Source organism: Megachile rotundata, chromosome 3 (assembly GCF_050947335.1).
Source record: "Megachile rotundata isolate GNS110a chromosome 3, iyMegRotu1, whole genome shotgun sequence".
Classification (NCBI taxonomy): domain Eukaryota; kingdom Metazoa; phylum Arthropoda; class Insecta; order Hymenoptera; family Megachilidae; genus Megachile; species Megachile rotundata.
In genome coordinates this window covers 7,348,309-7,368,601 of record NC_134985.1, presented here as the reverse complement: position 1 = coordinate 7,368,601, position 20,293 = coordinate 7,348,309, and the positions used below count along the sequence as shown (strand labels likewise).

Sequence of the window (20,293 nt, the reverse complement as noted above, 5' to 3'; positions counted from 1 at the left end):
AAATATTTAACCGAGAGTATATACACATTTATATGTATATCACTTATGTGAACATGTGTGCTTCTCGATTTAATCAGCAGCATTTCTCAATATTCAGTCAGGATTCGCCTTGTAGCAAGTACCTGGAAACATTCATTATAATTTCCGCAAATTATCTAACAGTCAATAATCAGCAAACTTTTGTCACACAGTGTGTAAAGGATCCAGCAGAGCTTCATCGTTTTCTTCCTGTCCACGTCCCAAGGCTTAGGCATTACGCTACAAGTACCTTACATTATTACATTATTACTACACGGGTTTGCACGCTTCCTTCTCGATTATGGACCCCCCAGCCGTCTTCCTACCGTCTTTCTTCCTTGAATTCTCCACCAATTTATGGTCTATCCTTTCGCCCGCGGTATTAAAGGATCGTGACGTAATTTGCTTCGCGGTTATTCGTGTAATACCAAACATTACGGAGGAAGTTTTACATTTATCCACCACCATTTCCTAATAGTTGTATGCGAAATTCGCGAGAACTCATTTTAATGTAATTTGATTGCAATTAGTCTGATAAGTGTAGCGGACGATACATATGTAGAATACATGGCTTGATTTATTGATATTTAATGAGAACGAATTTAAAATAAAATATTTCCTGTACGGTCGAACTAATAATATCGGTTAATTGAATGACAATTTATAATGAAATATTTGAATTTAAATTTATAACTACACACTTAAATTCAAATTTACAATTGAGATCTAAAAACTTGAATTTACATTTACTATTTATAATTATAAACTGGAACTTAAGCTTAAAATTTACAATTAAGAACTTCAATTTGAGCTTACAATTTATAATTATAAACTTGAAAATACATTTACAATTAAAAAGCAAAACTTGAACTTAATCGTACAAATTATAATTATAAATTTGAATCTACACAGATAATGTCTTCCAGACAAAAATAAATAGATAATAAAAATAACGTGTGAAAATTCATTTCGCAACAGTAAAATTCGTGAGTATTTACTAAAATTAGTAAAGTTAATTTAATGAACATTTTAAGACAAAGTCACATTTATACTTTAAGAGATTTAAGTCAGATGACGTTAACCTCAAAAATTCATTGTTTGCGTCAGCGACAGATTTACATTCACAGAAGTGCGTTTCGACTGCAAAAATATTATTACCAAAAAATTAATAGTTTAAAAGTTCTTGGAAATAACGTTTTGATTCTGTGAAATTTATTGCGAGTCAAAGAACGCTAAACACAGTACTCTCTCCTATAGAATTACGTTTTTGAAGATAATGTCGTCCGACTCTAAACCCTCGAAATATTCAAAAGTAACCGGCTGAAGATTGAGTAAGACATCAAGTTATAATAAACAGACATAAATGATTCTTTGCTCAGTTTGTTATATTGGTCTTGTCTTTCAATACAAAGATTACGTTTCAATTTGAAGTTGTCTTTCAGTATAAAGTCTACGTTTCGCTTTAAAGTTGTCTTTCAATTTAAAGTTTACTATGTTTCGTTCTTCTTGGAATAGCATTAGAATTTCTACGAAATTCAGTGATGTCATTGGCACCGATCTCGGATAACAGATAATTATGTCATAAATTGGAAGCAACGTTCACGGTTGGAATCTTAAGGCAATGGATTATCTGGCTGAAAGGTAACAATCTATTTCGCGGTTTCACGCATTGTAGTCACCGTAATGTTTGTTCGCGTTATCTTGCGTTTCTTGCCGGTCTTCGTATTTCTTCTTCTGCCTGCTTTGTACAAAGTTGAATTTCTGTGTTCGCGGCTGCTTTCGATAGCAGCAATCAAATACAATGTATAGTTATGAAGTTTCTCTCACAATTGTTAATAAAATTATTAAAGTGGAATCTATTTCTTGTTCTATTTTTATATAAATTATAACTAATTCTATATTATAACAAATAGATAAAATTGAAATGTTACTTTGCTTCTTCTTTCATTGTTATATTTAGTACTAAATAGTATTAATAATTGATTAAAATTGTGTACAATTTTTAAATTTATTTGTAACATTTTGTACATTGTGTCACTGTAGTAATTAAGAGATACATTTTAAATAAAGTATTAGTGATTAAAATTAAGTATAAATAAAGTACATAAAATGTTAGTTCGAGATATTACAAATTTTTTGAGGACATATTGGGTGCTTTACATTTTGTAGCCATCTTGTTTGTTTACATTAGCATCTGGCTCAATCTTTCACCGTTCAAAATTCAACTTCATTAAAGATACGTTATTTATTGCTGTCAAAAATACATAATAATTATCCTGTGATAAAGTCTACTGATGAGTACTGTACTCGTAAAAACTTCATTTTTGCAATATCGAGCCTCAAAGTCGAATTTACGAAATCGACTCGTCGAATGGGACCATGCGCATACATACGTGCGAGAGAGACGAGTCAATTTCTGCAAAAGAAATTTTATGTTGAAGATATTCCTATGTGTAACGATCCATGTCTTACAATTAGAAGAACAAACATAATTACACTAATTGTCCATAAACGACCTTGAAGATAATTAATAATAATTCTCCTTAAGCATTGAAAGAAACAATTTATACAGAGTGTCTCGTAACTACTGTTACTCCCTGAAAGGTGTGGTAGCGGACGTCATTCTGAACAAGATTTCTCTGCACCCTGTATATTCCACAAATAAGATTTTAATTACGTTAGATTTGTAATCAGATTTATATCTCCTCAAAGGACAACAAAAACTTCTGATTCGGTATTCAATTCTCGGTATTCATGTTGAATACCTTCAAGTTATTAAAAGAAAAATGAAAATAAGTTATTGTGTTTTCATTAACCTAACGTCCTATGTTTAATATATAAAATGATACAAAGGATCAATTTGTATGAAGAAGAACAAATTGTGCCAAGAACATGGTATCTCGACTAAACAAAGAGCAATCGTCTTTTGTAAATGTACTGACATATTTATAAAAGAAATTATTTGAGTCAGTTTATAAAATTTGTTAAACGACACAATGCTTTTCTCTACGATTTTCTTTTAATTTCACTCCGAATAGCGATGCAGCTAAATGCAGTTACCAGAATCAGCCTATAGATTTAGTGCACGTGAAAAATGTAAAAGATTCTCAGTGCCAACCGCAATTGGCCGAGATTAGTTGACCAGTTTAAATTGATTAACGAGTTCGATCGTCATTGGCATTCGAAGCGATTTATTGGATCGTAGGTTTTCGCCACTTACAATTGTTCTCGTTCATTCCACAGACAATACGGGTCTACACCGGGTCAGATGCGGCATTGTACCGTTTCCCAGGTGCGCATTACATATCTAACGGGTGGGTTTGTAAGGAAGTTATTTTCCAGCAAACGATACTAAAATGACTTGATTTTCACTTCTTTGTTTTAATCGCATTTAATGTGATCTGTTTTTTATTTGCTTTATGTCTTAATGTCCGTCTTTCACTGCTACCAAATATATGTATATTCATCTATTATGTAGTCCCTGGCCATCGAATTAGGATCACTATAAATTTTCAGCGTTTTTTAATTTTTCCGTAAAATTAAAAGACCTGCTCAAATTGTAATATTTATTAGCTATTAACATAACTATTACTGTGTATAATATTATTAACACATGTTAATATCTTGTATTTCCACCCATTGCTTTGGTCACAGTTTGTATCCAGCATGCTCTGTATACACTGATCATATGGTTTATATCTTCATTATTTTCCCAAATATCTGTAATTCTTTTCAACTCAGATAATGTGGTTGGAGAGTTGTGAACTAGTCTTTTGAGTAGGCAGACATTTTCTATGGCATTCAAATTTCACCTGACGCGCTATCGATACTCGAGCCTAACGTGAACGCTCGCACGACCCTTGATCGCTCATTAGCCACACAATTTATTATCATGATAGTAACAAATTGCTAGGTATATATCGTTATCAAGGTATTTAGTAATAATTTGCATGACCTAAGACAATTTTCCATATATGACATATTCTTATAGTTATCAAAGTGAAATTTTCGTACGTGTTTCTAACTCAATGGTCAAGGACTGTATACACAGGCTCTTCAATGTTTTAGTAAAAGATTATGAAGAATCAAAAATTGAGCATTGTCAAATAAAGATGAAAATTCAATGTATATATTCATTCACCTTTCATCGTTTGTTTAATCATTTTTCGGCTTAATTTTTTATTTCAAAGTAAAAGTGCCTTATACTGTGGTACGTTCAATATTAATTGTATCAATATACAACCCACTCTTATTACTTTCATCTTGAAATTTTACAATGCACCATAACATGATCGTCAAATGAATTAATAAATCCTCAGAAGCAAAGGATTGTACCAAATCTTTTAATTAGTAATAAAAATGTGTAAAGAAAATGTGTAAAGTCAAATACCCTACTGTCATTTACGAGTAAAGATATATTTTTATGAAATTTCACCTCCCGAAACTTTTTGGTCTCATCACAACTTATGATTTACTCCTCCACTTTTTCTTGCGCGGGTTACTTCCGTTTTCCTGTACGCGAATGAATTGAAACCCTTATTCATTGCTACGTAAGCGATCGCATGCCAACCTTACATGACGCAAAATACATATAAGCTCTTATACTTTAGCGCTTCGTACAATTAATATCCAGTGCAATCAATCATTTTCTGAGTCTGACAACGTATTAAACTTCTACATCGATCTTCTTGCCGCTTTTGAAAATTCTAACAATTTAATATCCTAAACTAGTGCATTGAAGCGTAATGTATCGTTCACTTTTTCAACGTAGACCATTTTGAAAAAAATTGCTTTGAGCGATCTCTTATGTTCAAATTTTTGAGCTCACACTTTAAAAAGATTCTTTTTCACATCATATACTAAATTTTTACAAGATAAAAATGAATAAAAAAAAAATGGTTGAGCCGCTCTGATGATTAAAGGTACAAAAAATATAGTATAGTATTCATTAAGTATTGTGAAGACTATTAATTTGCACTAAATAATGATTTACGTACTATTAGTAATACTCTTCGTATTATTAATTATACTTAATATTATATTCAATTAATATAACATAGCTTTATACTTATTAATCTTAAAATAGAATTTTATTTCCGTAAAAACGTATCGTTTTTTAATAAACGAATTCATCTAAATAATTTTAAGAGCACTGGATATACGTTAGAAATTAAATGAGGTGTGTAGTAGTTCTAACAACTGCGTTTGTGAAGTCATAAATGGAGGAACTAGTTTTAAAATATGGACACCTACATCCGTTAGCTTTACGATTTCGCTGTTACGTTGAAACAGTTACAAAGAGATAAAATTATCTTTTTGTTCGGCGTTCTATTTGTTTCTGAGAATATTGAAACGGTTGCAAATGTCGAATTCCGTTTTATTGTCGTAAAAACATAATAAACCATCTCGATCTGAAATCACGCAGTAATATTAACAGTGCACAGCAAAACACGAAGAAATCACGTTCAAATGATCGAACAGAACTAAGTTTTTGAGATTGACGGTCATTTATCGACATTGGTGACCGAAGAAAACCAATGCGAAGCAGTAAGATAAATAAATCGAACTGGAGAAATAGAATGTGCGCGATCGTGGTCTCTGGAAGTAGAACGAAAATTGTCAGTTAAAAGTCACGCTTTTGTTCAGTCGTCTATTATTTTAAATTGAAACGAAATTGACGCAAAATGACTGCTCGAATTATACTTAATAACGTATATTATTAATTATATTATTAAATTATAACTACACTATTAAATTACTAATTATATTATTAATATTTTGACTCTATTTTTTAGACGTATACACATTTACATTTGCGTTATACGAATTTATGAATGTGTACAAAATTCATTGTTATGTGTAACTGGTTATGCAATATACATAAGAAAAATAATTATTGTTACAAAAAATGGAATGAATACAAGTATCCACAAAATAAATGTTAATTCTTAACGAAAAGTATTGTGTGAATATATTTTACAAAAGTCGCCTGAACTTTAACCTCCCTTCCTACGTCGATAAAGTAGAATGCGTTTCTACCATGGTTTTTCACAATCAGTTCATATTTGGTCTCTAAAGTTCGAGTACACGAATTTCACTTAAAAAAAAATAATTTACATATTCTCCGTGCCAAGTTTCTCCTTATTTTTTATTTTAAAATTATTTCAACTGTTAATAAAGTTATTTATTAATTATTATTGATATTAAATTTATTAAAATTATTCAACTCTTACGACCAAAATACGTGAAAATTGTATTAAACTATTAACTCTTTGTATTAAAGTACTGGTCTAAAGACTGAAGAGTATACTCCGCGATGCGAATATGAAAATCGCTAAAAAAAATAGAAAACGCGTGCCATTATAACCTTGTAATATGCATACATAACACATCACTCAATAAGTCTCCGGTCTAACTAAGAAAAGCAAATTTTTTTTAGAAATTCCACTTTAATCATCAAGATACTTTCCTCCCAGTGTGATACATTGATTCCAACGCTCTTCTAACTTTTCAATTCCCTTTATAATAAACGATATGTCTTTGCCCCCAAAATAAGCTTCAGTTTCCGCAATCACTTCTTCATTTGAGCCAAATTTCTTTCTATGGAACATTTTTTTCATATCTGCAAAGAGCCAGTAGTCGCTGGGGTCCAAATCTGAGGAGTACTGTGTGTGGAGAAACAATTCAAAACGTAATTCATTGAATTGAACCATCGTGTTCATCGACTTGTGACACGGCGCATTGCCTTCGTGAAATAGCAAAAGCGGCACCCACTTTGAAAGCAATTTGCACATGCCCAAATTTTCATGCAAAATTGTGAAGACACTACCTTCTGATATCTTCAAGGCATCAGCTATCTCACACAACTTAAGTTTACGGCCCTTTAAAACTATTTTGTGGACATTTTTTATGTTTTCCGGAACGACTGCTGATTTTGGGCAACCAAAGCGTTCAGCATCATCGGCACTTGTATGACCGCGTTTAAATTGAGTATACCAGTCAATGATAGTTGATTTCCCTGGTGCAGAGTCCCTATAATGCTTATGAAGTCACTTTTTGGCTTCAACAGTATTTTTTCCGATAAAAAAACAGTGTTTAATCAACACACGAAATTCCTTTCTATCCCTTGTCTTCAAAATTACGAAACTGGGGGTACTAAAATGACTGTAACTTCTAAACTATTGGTCAGAATACCATGAAATTTTGACACGTACTGTTTGAAGGTTAGTATTATTCGAAAATAACGTGGGTCTGTCACCAGTGTCGCCATATATGTGTCAGACTGGGGACTTATTGAGTGACGTGTTACATATAATGTTTTCTGAACATCAAACGTAATCGACCAGCATAAATTCATAATGCGAGAATTAAAATAAAATTGTTCATTCAAATCTAAACAATAATTTTTATATGTATAATAATTGCAATTTAAATAAAAAAATTTTAATGAATTTGTACAGAGCAAACATAAAATTCTTTAACTTTTTTCTTTGTATTATACAGTTGACTCCTTGTCAAAACTAAATTCATTACTTGAGGATTATTTTTAATACACTTTGCAATAATTAATAATTTTATTTTTTTCGAATTTGCAATCTGCACCTATAAAAAACAAAGATAAGCGGAATTTTCATTCGCGAAAACAAACATGAGCATAGGTAGGGAAAATGTTACTAAAAATATTTATTTTACGAAAACCGAATGTTTTATAGTTACAATTTGTTGTTTGTACGTTATATTTCGTAGCGAGAAAAAATCCAATCTAGATGGACCAGATGGTTTTAATTCATATTGGTACAATATACGAAAAGATATGAAATATTTTTCGAAACGCAATTTCAGTAGTGATTCGGTTATGGTTTCGGCGTGTTTCTCGATTCTTGAAAAAACTCCATAGCATTTATTTTTCACGAAATGGATAACAATTATTATGTCGAACATTATATCATTTAATCATACGTTAGAAAATTACTTAAAGCTCTATTGAACAGATCATCGTATTCAAAATTTAATTTTCATGCAGGATAATGCATCGATTCGTAAACCTGCACGTATGATGATTTACCAAATATGAAGTTTGGTCATTATATTGGCCGAAGTTCTCCTGACGTTAATCCCATAGAAAATTTATAGGAAATGTTGATATGGACGATTCTACCAAATAATCGTACATTTTCAAATAGGGAAGAATTAAAAATTGTGATAGTCGATATGTAATGTACAAGGTAGGACAAAATATAGTAAAATATCTTATTGAACGAATCAGATTTCTTATTATATCAAAATGTTATTATACGAAGTTCTTAGTGTAACTCGTAGCAGTAAGAACACGATAAATTATTAAGTTTCATATTCTTGTACGTAAAACACGATAAAACAGTATTTCTTGAATCATTCATATTTTCATGGAACACCTGAAAATTATTTTTTACGTAAATTAGTTGAATACTCATGTTAATACGTCAAACATCTTTTTAAATAATTTGTGGTTTACATATTATAAATTACTATTTAAAGAACATTTAAGAAATATACGAATAATATTTAAGGAATATGGAAATAATATTGAAAGAATAACGGAATAATATTTAAAGAGTAATTTTCAGTTGATAAAAGATTAATAAAAACAAAGGGGGTTAGTCTATACAACGCTCCGTTTTAACAACTACAAAGTCATGTTCGTAGGTAAGTACATGAACGACAGACCTGAGTCATCCAGATTTCCAGGATAGTATGCTATCCCTTTCAAGATGCAACCTATTTAAGCGTTTCTTATGAAACTGTGTGCAAGGTTAAACGTTCAGTATACACACGACGATGAAAAGTGATACAGAAGAAGAAACTCGTAAAAATATGCGAATACAGTTTAATCACGAGGCAGAATCTTTACGGTACGAGTTTTAGATCGAGTTACCGTGTATATAAGTACGCGATCTTGATACGAAACGCATACAGAGCTCGTTCCCAAGAAAATCCAGACCATTCCTGGTAGCAGCTGAACACTGTTAGCGGCGGAGAATAAGCTTCCCGAACAGAGCTTCAGCCATCTATCTCCTTGACTGATCGGTCAACGTACTCTGACGATTCCTGCTATTTATTCGATAAGCTCGACTATGTTCGATGGAAACGGTGCAGTGCGGTTGTGTAACTGGATGGATAGGAAACGATCAAATTTATGGCTTTTGTAAATAAAATTTCAACCGTAGACGATCCGATAAATCCCGAAGAGTTAAAAATAGAAATCTGGAAGAACGGATAGAAATCCTGGAGAGGTAAAGATAGAAATCCTGCAGAGTTATCTATTCACCTTCTGTTGACTGACCAATCCCATTTTTACCAATTTCAAGGGAAATACATTTTTTAAATTTTACTAATAATAACAGAATGTTTTTTACTTATAAAATGTATACAGGGTGACTCACTATATTTTGCCATCTAGATTTGCGTCATTATTATTACTCATAGCAAACAATGTTTTAGATGAAGTTGAATGGTTCTGAGAGGGGCATATGCTGGTGATATATTTTTTTTGTAGATAGATGTGTGAAGGACATATGAAGGTCATTAATGTTTTTTTAAATTGTATCATATATTTTTTATTGCATCAGCTGATACTCCTTCATATTCTTTACAAAAAAGTATTAATTTATTTATATGAAAAAATCGTTAGTTTAGGAGATATTTTAATTTTAATATCTATTTATAGAAACGGTTCAATATGGCGATCATTTACATCAGAACACTTTTTGAATCGAGAAATTAATAACTTACTAATATTCTGTAGTGTATAATCTTTCTGCATGTGTAGCACTTTTCCCAGCTTCAAAATAAACTTATAACTTGTCTATCTTTTCTTCTTTAGAATACTTCATTATGAAGTGATAATTCACCGTATGGTCGTATTCGCCGTATTAGAAACGTAACAGAGACTAAATTTCACTGTTACTGCGTAACAAAAAAAAAACAAAAACTCACAATTCGTTTGGTGACACGTGACCTCTCAAAGCATATAGAAAAACATTTGCTGTTCAATTAGAGCAATTCACAATATTGACAAGAAAGTCACGATTTCCTAAAAAGTTAGAATTAAAATATCCTTCTAAACTAATGATTTTTTCACATAAATAGATTAGTAATTTTTTGAAAAGAATATGAAGGAGTATCAGCTGATGCAATAAAAAATATATAATTCCATTTAAAAAAACATTAATGACCTTCATATGTCCTTTACACGTCCATCTACAAAAAAAAATATACCACAAGCATATGCACCCCTCAAAACCATTCAACTTCATCTAAAACATTGTTTGCTACGAGTAATAATAATGACGCAAATGTAGATGGCAAAATGTGGTGAGCCACCCTGTATAAAGTAAAGTTACATGTTGCGAGATTATTTTGAGATGCAACAAAAATTGCGAAAATTAAAGAAATATAGCACACATGTGCTATCGTTTTAAACTGGAGTGTAGAATTTTTAAAATGTAGACTGAAGAAAGCGCAAACTAGAAAATATAAAGAGAATATAATATTTGAAAATATACGAGTTCGGCGATATAGGTGTTCAGGAATATAGCAATGAATCATTTGTCATATTTCGAAAAATTCAAGCTTTTAAAAGAATTGCAGATAGTACATATGCTATCATTTGAATCAGGTGTATAATAACAGATGTGATTCAATATCGTTGAATTTCAGTAATGGAATAACCCCACTCGCAGCAAAGACTGTTTGCATTGTTCTTGCGCGGGTATCCTCTACAACGTCATAACTCACGCTATGCTTCGATACCTCGTCCTTACCCCATGTCGTGCAGTTCTGTGTTTGATTAATTGATGCTATAGCTGCCGCGATAACTATCAAAGTACGTATTATAAACCGCGAATAATGTATGTACAGAATGTTTAAAAATGCATTCATTGAACTTAGGTAGGTAAGAGTGCAATGTTTAAAAAGAACATTTGTATGTTTTGAATATTGTTTTGATTTTGTTGAAAGTTTTTATATGCTTCAAATGAACGTTACGAAGTTTGTGTTGGAACGAATGTTTTAAGTGGAGCACTGATTAAACTCGTACATTAATTTTGGTTAAACTTTTGATCTTCTTACTGTGTTGCATAAGATAGTTTTCAATAAATGAGGACGAAATAAGATTTCAAATATCGAAATTTATTGGTTCAAAAGTTATATACTATTAAACTTTTTAACTTTTGTAGCCAGAAATTGTTATTAAAGTTTAATAGTTTTAATGGGGTAACTAGGATTTTAGTAAGACTAAAAGGTTACTTTTAAACTAATAAAAGGTTACTAATATTTTAGTAAAACACATGTTGTGCATTAAATTAATATTATCCCACTGTATTATCAAAATGCCATTAAATCAGTATTACTCAGGTGACAAAACTGTCATCATAAATATTCGCACAAAGTGCGAATTCATTGCCGTGAAAACGTCCTCCTTCTCTCATTCAGGTCGTGATGCAGAACGCTTCCATTCTAGTATGATTCCATTTTCTGAGTATGCATACCGTCACTAACTAACATTAAATTTCATTTAGTTACAGTTTGATCAAAATTTAGTAATCGAACTTAAATTCAAAGTAAATACTTGCCTACAACTCTTTACTTAACGAATGCCTCATTAGATTGCAATCATATGACAGTCACTTGAATTAGTGTCGATCATCCCCAATAGCTAAATGACCCATTATTTTTCTGACACGATTACAATTTCTTTTACATTTTGCTTCTTCGGTCTTGAAAATCATGTGAAAATATAAATTTGTGAAACATTCTTAGTAAGACTAAATATTTAGTTTAACCGATACCTGACACGTAAATGGTGTAAATCTAATGATACAAGCTTAGATAGGTAGTACACCTTAGATAATGTGAATAATGACGATATGTCAAGTTTGAAGCTTCATATCTTGGGAATGACTTGCACAAGAAACATAAGTAGTGTTTTGGAAAGGTCCCAATGAAAGCTACAAGAATCTGCAATAAAAAATGGAGAGCTCTATTTAAGAAACTGAAGATGACATACACGTAACTTTCACACGACCATCCAGAGTCAAATTGTTGTGGTTTATGTTATCCACGATATCTTTGATAAAGAAAAAATTAGCCACTGATAACTTTTGTCTGAAACGTTTTTCCATATTTAAAAACGTTTCCAAAATATAAGGGTGGACTTAGAGAGACCCTGTATACATATACATACATACACAGAATGAATGATCTACAGGGTGTCTCACAACTAGTGTAACTCCCTGAAAAGGGTGGTAGAGGACGTGATTCTGAACAAGATTTCCCTTTGCAAAAATGAAGCTTGAAGCTTTGTTTTTGAATTATTAAGGAAAAACACGGACAACCAGAGCGCAAGGATTACGCGCAGACGCAAGAGCGAGAGCTTCAAGCCTAGTGGTTGAGCACGCGGACCAATCAAAGCGCGAGGATTCCGCTGCTCAGCCACTAGGCTCGAAGCTGTCGCTCTTGCGTCTGCGCGTAATCCTTATGCTCTGATTGGTCCATGTTTTTCCTTAATAATTCAAAAACGGAGCTTCAAACCCTATTTCTGCAAAGGGAAATCTTGTTCAGAATCATGTCCTGTATCACTCCTTTCAGTGAGTTACACTAGTTGTGTAACCCTGTATATTTGAGAAACCCTGTATATTTATCTGAATCAGCAAAAGAAGTTGAAAAAATAAATGAAGCCTCAAAACAAAATTCATTCTTCATTTCGTATTATACGTATCCGAGAGCACCAGAACAAAACCTCGTAATTAAAACGACTGAACTAAACGGATAATAAGAAGTATAATTGTAGGCAAAAAAAGAAACGTATTTCGTACTAAGTCACAATTAACATGCTTTCTGTAGAACGTTGTCCTCATTCCAGTATCATTTGGCTCATTGTAATGTTAATTAGGTCTAATTCGAGGCAGAAAGTTTTTCAAATGTTTCTTCAGTTTCCTTTTTCTCCAAAACGAGATGATTCGGTGCGGTGCTCCTCAATAGGAACGATTTCCCGCATCGCTGAAAAAACGCGTATGATGTTGAAAATCATTCGCGGAACGAAGGAGTAACCGATCATTACGTAAAGTAGGTTAATAGCAGCTTCTTAAATGAATAAAATTAAAGGAGAAAAGGTTGGAATAAAAGTTAATCAAAGATAGTCTCATTTGTGGCAGATTGATTGAATGGTAAGATACCTTTTGTACTTGATTTTTAGTCTCAATTTATGTATTTCTATCGCACACAGATGTGTAACTAAAGGTGTAATTTACTGAAGAATAGCGAAGAGTAACGGTTCTCAACCGATGATTCGAGAGGTGAAGAGCTGTACACTCGAGTGCAACATAGGCTTTCTTTGGATGAAAACACATATGCAAATTTGACAATTTTTCAATTTTCATATATCGATCTTTGTAAATTCTTATGTTAGTATTCTAAATTTTTAAATCGCTAAATCTCTAAATTTTCAAATGCTCAAATTTTTCACTGCCAAAATTTCCAAATCTCCAAACTTGTAATCTAATTTCTAGATTAACAAATTTCAAGATCGCCCAATACCAATGCTCCTAAACTCTCGTCACCAAATTTCTAAATTTTCAAATCTTCAAATTTCCAAATATTCAAATCTCTAATATTCTACATTTTTCACTGCCAAAATTTCCATATCTCCAAATTCTTAGACTCCCGTACTCCTATATTTATAAATCTCAAAATCATCAAATATATATGATTCCAAACTCTAATGTCACCAAACTTCTAAACTCACAAATCCCAAGAAATTTTAGTCTTGAGCAAATCACTGAAATCTCATCAAAAAGTCTGCTTTCATTAAAGTTTGTATCTAATTAAAAAAAAAAAATACGCAAAAAGACAAACAGTATGTTATTAAACAAAATGTGTTCTGATATGTGTTCACATTTTGTTTTCTAAGGTTGATTCATGAAATGGGGAACTTGAGGGATTAAAAATTTCAATGAAGAATATTATAAATAGAATAGAACAGGTAAAAATCTGTGATAACTCCTTCTTTGGTTCATCATCTTATGGATTTATCTTATTAATAGTTAACCGTTAAGTTGAGTCAAAGGCACATACCGAACCTAACAATGCAATTGTCATCAGAATTTTATGCTTCATTATTCTCTTCCGTATAAGTTAAAGAACAAATATCTGGTACCACGTAAACCTTTGTCACATGTAGAGTCAACTACTTTTCTTCACTCTTTGTTATCTGCATGAAAAGAAAATAACTGTTTGCTAGTGAAACGGCCGAAGAAGTTAAAGACAAAAATGAAGAATGTATTTCCGGAATATCTTAGAAACTGTTCATTGTAGAACATAACTGTACATTAGTAAATTGTTTGTTTTAAAATTATAAATTTATTCGAATAAATAGATTCGCAAAATTACATAATTTATTTAACAATTTATTCTCACGTACATGATACAGAACAAATTGTAATTTTCCTTTGGAAAATAAATTACGATTTTCAAGAATGTCTATACAATAATCACATGATTTATGTAAATTAGAGGAAAAATACAAATTAGAAAAAGTTCTTAATTTCACTTTTAACAAAATATATTCTATCTTTCTAAATTATTACTATTCTTAAACTCACGTTGTTAACAAAACCCTCTCACAATGTTCTAACTAATATTTCATTTTGAAACCTGTTATAGACTACAATTAACTAGCTACCAAGAATTGATCTCTCCAGAATTACGATTTATGATTGAAGTCATCTCATTTTCGATTCAAGACGTCTCAATCGAGATTCAATGACAGCAATAACTATGAATACGCATTTATTAGAAATATTTTGTCATCACTTGTCAATGTATCCTCGTGGCCTTACAAATCGATAAGTGTTGCATTTCAACCGTAGAAGAGAAGGGTCTGTAAGAGGATCTCTTCTCACGGATTTGATTCAAACTTGTTATGTTGCAATAAAGGTTGCCCATAACTGTAGGGTCACTCAACGCCAAATCGATCATTTTTTGACCTCGATGCTAGGGATTTTGTTCTAGATGAAACATGACGCAGAGAAATTTGGAGGGGAGAGATTATCGTGTCGCTGGTTTCATGTTTGTTTTCAATCCTGCAATATTATATTTGATTTTAAATCTTTTGCACTTACAAGGTCATCATTCGGTTTAATACGATAATTTGAATTAAGTATTTCCTAACCAAATTTATTTTCTGAATGTAAAAAGTTGAATTTTGCAATTTTTGTTTATTTTCATGAACATAGGCTATAAGTGTGTATTTTTATCTCAGATCTCTTTATCAAATTAAATGTAATTTTTTTTTATTTCGTTTCATTCTTTCATTTCATTCTATTTTTATTTCAATCTAGAGACTGATCGTTAGCAATGCCTTTACTTAAAAAATTGATTCTGTAACATTTTTTATCTAAGAAAATATATTCCGTAACACTAAATACGATAAACATATTCTTATTTGATGTTTTCTCCTTGAAGGATAAATTGCTTTCAGATTGAAAAGCGTTTTCATTTATCTTCAAATTCATAAATCATTCGGATGCTAATTACTTTCAGAATGTTCACATTATATTAATAATTCACTATTTTTTAGTACATAGGAAGTAATGAGTATTTCCGTAATAATACAAAGACCGGATGTATTCTTCATGTGATCGATTCAATTGCTTCAGTTGTTAATGTAATTGCTTGCGGGATAATAGGGAAAGCATATACCAGCTAGGATAGTAATATAGGGTGTATCAGTGATATATGTGAGACTTAGTTCACGAATAGACAAAAACCGCGAAGACAATGAAGAAAGTTCATAAGAATATGTGTTTTATTCGATTTTGTTTCAGTTTTACACATTTTTGTGTTTCGGTAATGATTATCGAAATATTCAAGAATTGTTTGGCGCTTTAAAGAACAAAAAGTAAAAGTAAAAGAATAAGTTGAATAAATAAAATAGATTGACGGAATATATGAAATCAAAATGAACAAAGAATGTTTACAAATATAGAGTATTGTTTTTAAAAACAGGCTAAGGGCGGCCATTTTGAACGTCTTTGTGGTCGCCATTTTGAGAAACAAAACTACCTATAACTTTGAAAAAATTTTAAATAGTAAAATTTATATGAATTTTTATTCGACGCTTTTGTACGATCTATTCATTCCTGAAGTGAGTCTCACATGTTATACTATTAAAATTTTTGCAATTACAAAGTTTGACTGATCGAACTTTGAACCATTTAACTTATTAGTAATAAATGTATTATAATATTTTTTAACTTGGTATAGAGATACCCATAAATTCACAAAGTAAACATAAATGAATGCGTATTGAAATCTTAAAATTTCTGATTTTTAACTTTTATTTTTGCTAAGTTACCCCGTCGTCATCTACTCTATTAAAATTATGCGAGGAAAATTCTACGAAATGTGTAGCCATCAAAGTGTTAGGAAACTATAATTATAACTTCAGAAGCTTAACCAGAATGGTTTTGCTATTATACTACAATTATGATGTAATATAGATGCGTTAACGATTCGTAATTTCTATGTAGATACACGTATTAAACCGAAATATCGAGGGTGCATAAATTAAAGTCATTATTGATGTGTATGATACTTCAAAGGTTAATGATTAGTAGTTCAAAAAGTGTTAACACGTAAAGTGTTCGTTAATAATGACATGTTATTAATGAATATTATCTGATGCAAGATAAAATTGTAAAGTAATATTTGATATAAAATAGATTCATGAATCAAGATAGAATTATAAGATAATACCTGATATAAGATAGATTCATTAACAATATCTGATATAAGATAGAATAAAACACTTTATAAGTGGATTTCATTTACGAAAATAAAATGGTACATGTGTACATATGTATGTATTGTTTTTGCTTCATTTTCAAAATGAATCTTTATGTTTTATTTCTGTTATTTTAGTTCTTTTGATTGCTTCCATTGACAATGAGAAGTTAACCCCGCTTCCTTTCCCTCAATAATATTTCTACAAAACATTTAGCATAAATGTAAATTATTTGCAATTTTTGCATCTACAATAACTAATTAATAAAATAACAGAAATATATAAATAGAGCTGAGTACAACATTAAAATTCATAATAATTTCATAATTGAAATTAATGTGTTAGAGAAAAAGCGGAGGAAAAACTAAGAAACTGAAGTTTGACTCAAATACATATATTTTTAACAAATCTGCTGAACTATTGCTCGCGCTACTATTTTCTCTCACTGTCTGATTTGATCTAAATCCCCTAATTTCTAGCGGCTCGTACCTTTAGTTTCTCTCTCTCTCACTCTTTTTCTCGCACTCATCGCTCGTTCGTCAGTCCATTCGCTCTTGCCATTCGCGCGCATTTACAAAATCTATAACAATTGTTTGATATTTATAAATACTAGAAAGGAGTTCAAACTGTAAGGATGGCTATACTTCACACAGAATTTCTACAAATATTATTATCGTTCCATTTCCCTCTTCACGTTCTCTAAAAAGTCGTCAACATAATGCGTCGCTTTTGGGCTTTCCTGAAGCTTTTATTGGGAACGCATCCCCATTTCGCATTTTCGGAAAAAACAAACTCGTCGGTACTGTGGGCCTAGAAAATATCATCTGGCGAGGGGGCGAAAGTGACCGGGTCACAATCCTCGCCAAAAGTCCCTGATTTACAATGGCCCTAAAGCGGCTCTAGCCATCGTCACTATTAATTGTTTACTCGCTTTTACAAAACCGTATTTTTAAAGTCACGAAACTTGAAACCATAGCTTTATCAAATTTCGAAGCTCTTGAAACTCGAAACTCTCGTAACTTGAAACGGTGAGTTTGCTTCGCAAGAGAAATATCTTGTTTTGAGGGTCGAATCTAGTGACAAAATATCCAGGCGAGTTTAATGACGTCATGCAGTGGTTTGCAGAAGTTCAACGACCTTTGTCTATCTCGTGTGTTTTTGACGATTGAAAATTTTGAAGATTTTATGAAGAATTTTTTTCTATGAGGAACCTTAGTTTCTAGCTCATCAAATTTTAGAGACAAAATTGCAAAATCGATTTTAGTATTGACTTAGATTAGAGTTTTGAGAATTCTATGCAAAAGAAATGATAGCGAATACAGTATTGCTTCGAAATAAGCAACACGCTTGGGACCGGCCAGTTGCTTATTTCGATGGTGGTATGCTATTCGGCTTGCGTTTGTTTTTTATATTATTTTATATTGTATGTGATAGAGTGAGAAAACAATATACATGTTCTCCTCTTTCCACGACTCTTTTCATAACTTCTTCTGTTTTACGGACCTCTACCTCCGTCGCCAATCTCTCACTCGGCGGCGGACTTCAATCAAAGAAGTGGTGATAAAAATTTGCTAATTTCGAAACTCGAAACTGTTGCTTGTTTCGAGGCAAGAATGCATTACTTTTTTACAAAATGCCATTGGAGTTTAGAATTCGTGTTTTACACATTTCTGAAAAATAAATATCTACTATCCTCGTATCTTCTAACTCAGGGGTCGGCAACCTGCGGCTCGCGAGCCACATGCGGCTCTTTGGATGTGAAGCTGCGGGTCTTTAGTTCCATACGCAAATATTATTTATTTTATCAAAAAAAAAAAAAAAAAAAACATTTAAAAATCGTTCTGAATCGATTAACGAGGATTAGGCACTGATTCTATCTCTCAACCACTTGTACTCGCTTTTCACCGCATCCCTCCCTCGTGATACGCGTCGTCACTGTCGTCAACTGTTAGTGTTGTAAGTAAATGTTTAATTGTTTTAATTTTTTACTTAAATAATAAGTAATTATCTAATAATGCCATATATGTATATATTATCTAATTTGTTGTGAAAAACATTACTTATATATGAATAAATAGATATTTTTTCTTATGAATAAATAGATTAGTTTTTTTTTATCAAAAAACTTTATTTATGCGAGTACAATTTATTGTTGGCAAGAAAAAATTTGGTGGCTCTTTAAAAACTTTGAAATTTTGTAAATTGTAATTTTTGACTCTTCCGACTCAAAAGGTTGCCGACCCCTGTTCTAACCAAAACTACATAAGATACACAAAGGTTGTCGAACTACTGCTAGTTACCACATGATGACATTAAACTCACACGTAGGATTTTTTGTTACTAAATTCGACCCTTAACATTTAGCCACTTAACAGTGGCTCGTCATTATATTTCTCTTGGATCTCATAAATAATTCAGATAAATAGACTGATTGAATATGTATATTATCATTTGTTTACTACTTGTAATAAAAGAAAAATGTATTTGTCACATACTCCGTCCTGTTGCAATACATTTTATTGAAAAGCCCTTGGTCTATTTTGTAAAGTGAAGAGTTGGTAGGTGAAAGAAAATGAGGAGTGCAAATATAAGAATTGATGTCGACAAAATTTGTCAAGTTCGCAAACATCACACTTGCAGTTCTACGATTACGATCAAATATCTACTTATATCTTCGAAAACAAAACTAATCAACGAACATTCGTAACGCATCGCACCGAGTCTTTGCGATATACGATACGCGAATCAAATATTCTCGAGGCACGCTGCAACCGATTCTTTATTCACTGAATTTGTACGTTTTCTTATCTGGGTTTCGAAAGTTTCGAATCGCGAAAAAAATGCAAAGCTTCGAAACTCGAAACTTTCTTGTGTTTCGAGGAGTTTTGAATTTTTGACGTTTCGAAAAATCTATTTCTAGTAAATAAATATGAGCGTTTATATGCATACCTTCATTGCGAACATACGATGTCCGTATGAGTAATGGACGATTCCATTTGGACTAGAATCTGTTTGAACTCCTTCTGCAACAGCAAAGGTAAATTAAGTTAGAATTGTAATTGATAAATAATAACTATGTAATGATAGAGAACAAGTCATTACAGTAGTATGTGGTAAATACATATGTATAACTTTGTCATAATTAATAAATGGTGTTCTAAAAAACATAATTGACATAAATAATGTTCATGGGCCAATGATCAGAGCAATCGAGGCCCTAACAAAATCAACAACAAATAAGGTTAATAATTGTACTGATCTTTTCTATTAATAGTGCAGATATTTTGTTAATATTTGTTCTTTTATTCCAAAAGAAAAATAAAATAAATAGGTACTAATTTAAAATAATAATGCAAAACACTATTATCCATGAATTATTATAAATTTTAATGATATAAAATATTTCTATTCGAAGACTCATTATTACATTACTACAATCAGTAACAAATATAA

General features: G+C 31.5%; 1 protein-coding gene across 1 annotated transcript in view; it reads right to left on the bottom strand.

The window, feature by feature from the left end:
- Nucleotides 1-20,293, bottom strand: part of pip (heparan sulfate 2-O-sulfotransferase pipe) — a 145,393-nt gene that overhangs the window by 9,226 nt on the left and 115,874 nt on the right. Inside the window, exon 3 of the mRNA XM_012290947.2 lies at nt 19,790-19,863. Coding sequence (XP_012146337.1) covers nt 19,790-19,863 — 74 coding nt within the window. The remainder of the gene's footprint in view (nt 1-19,789; nt 19,864-20,293) is intronic.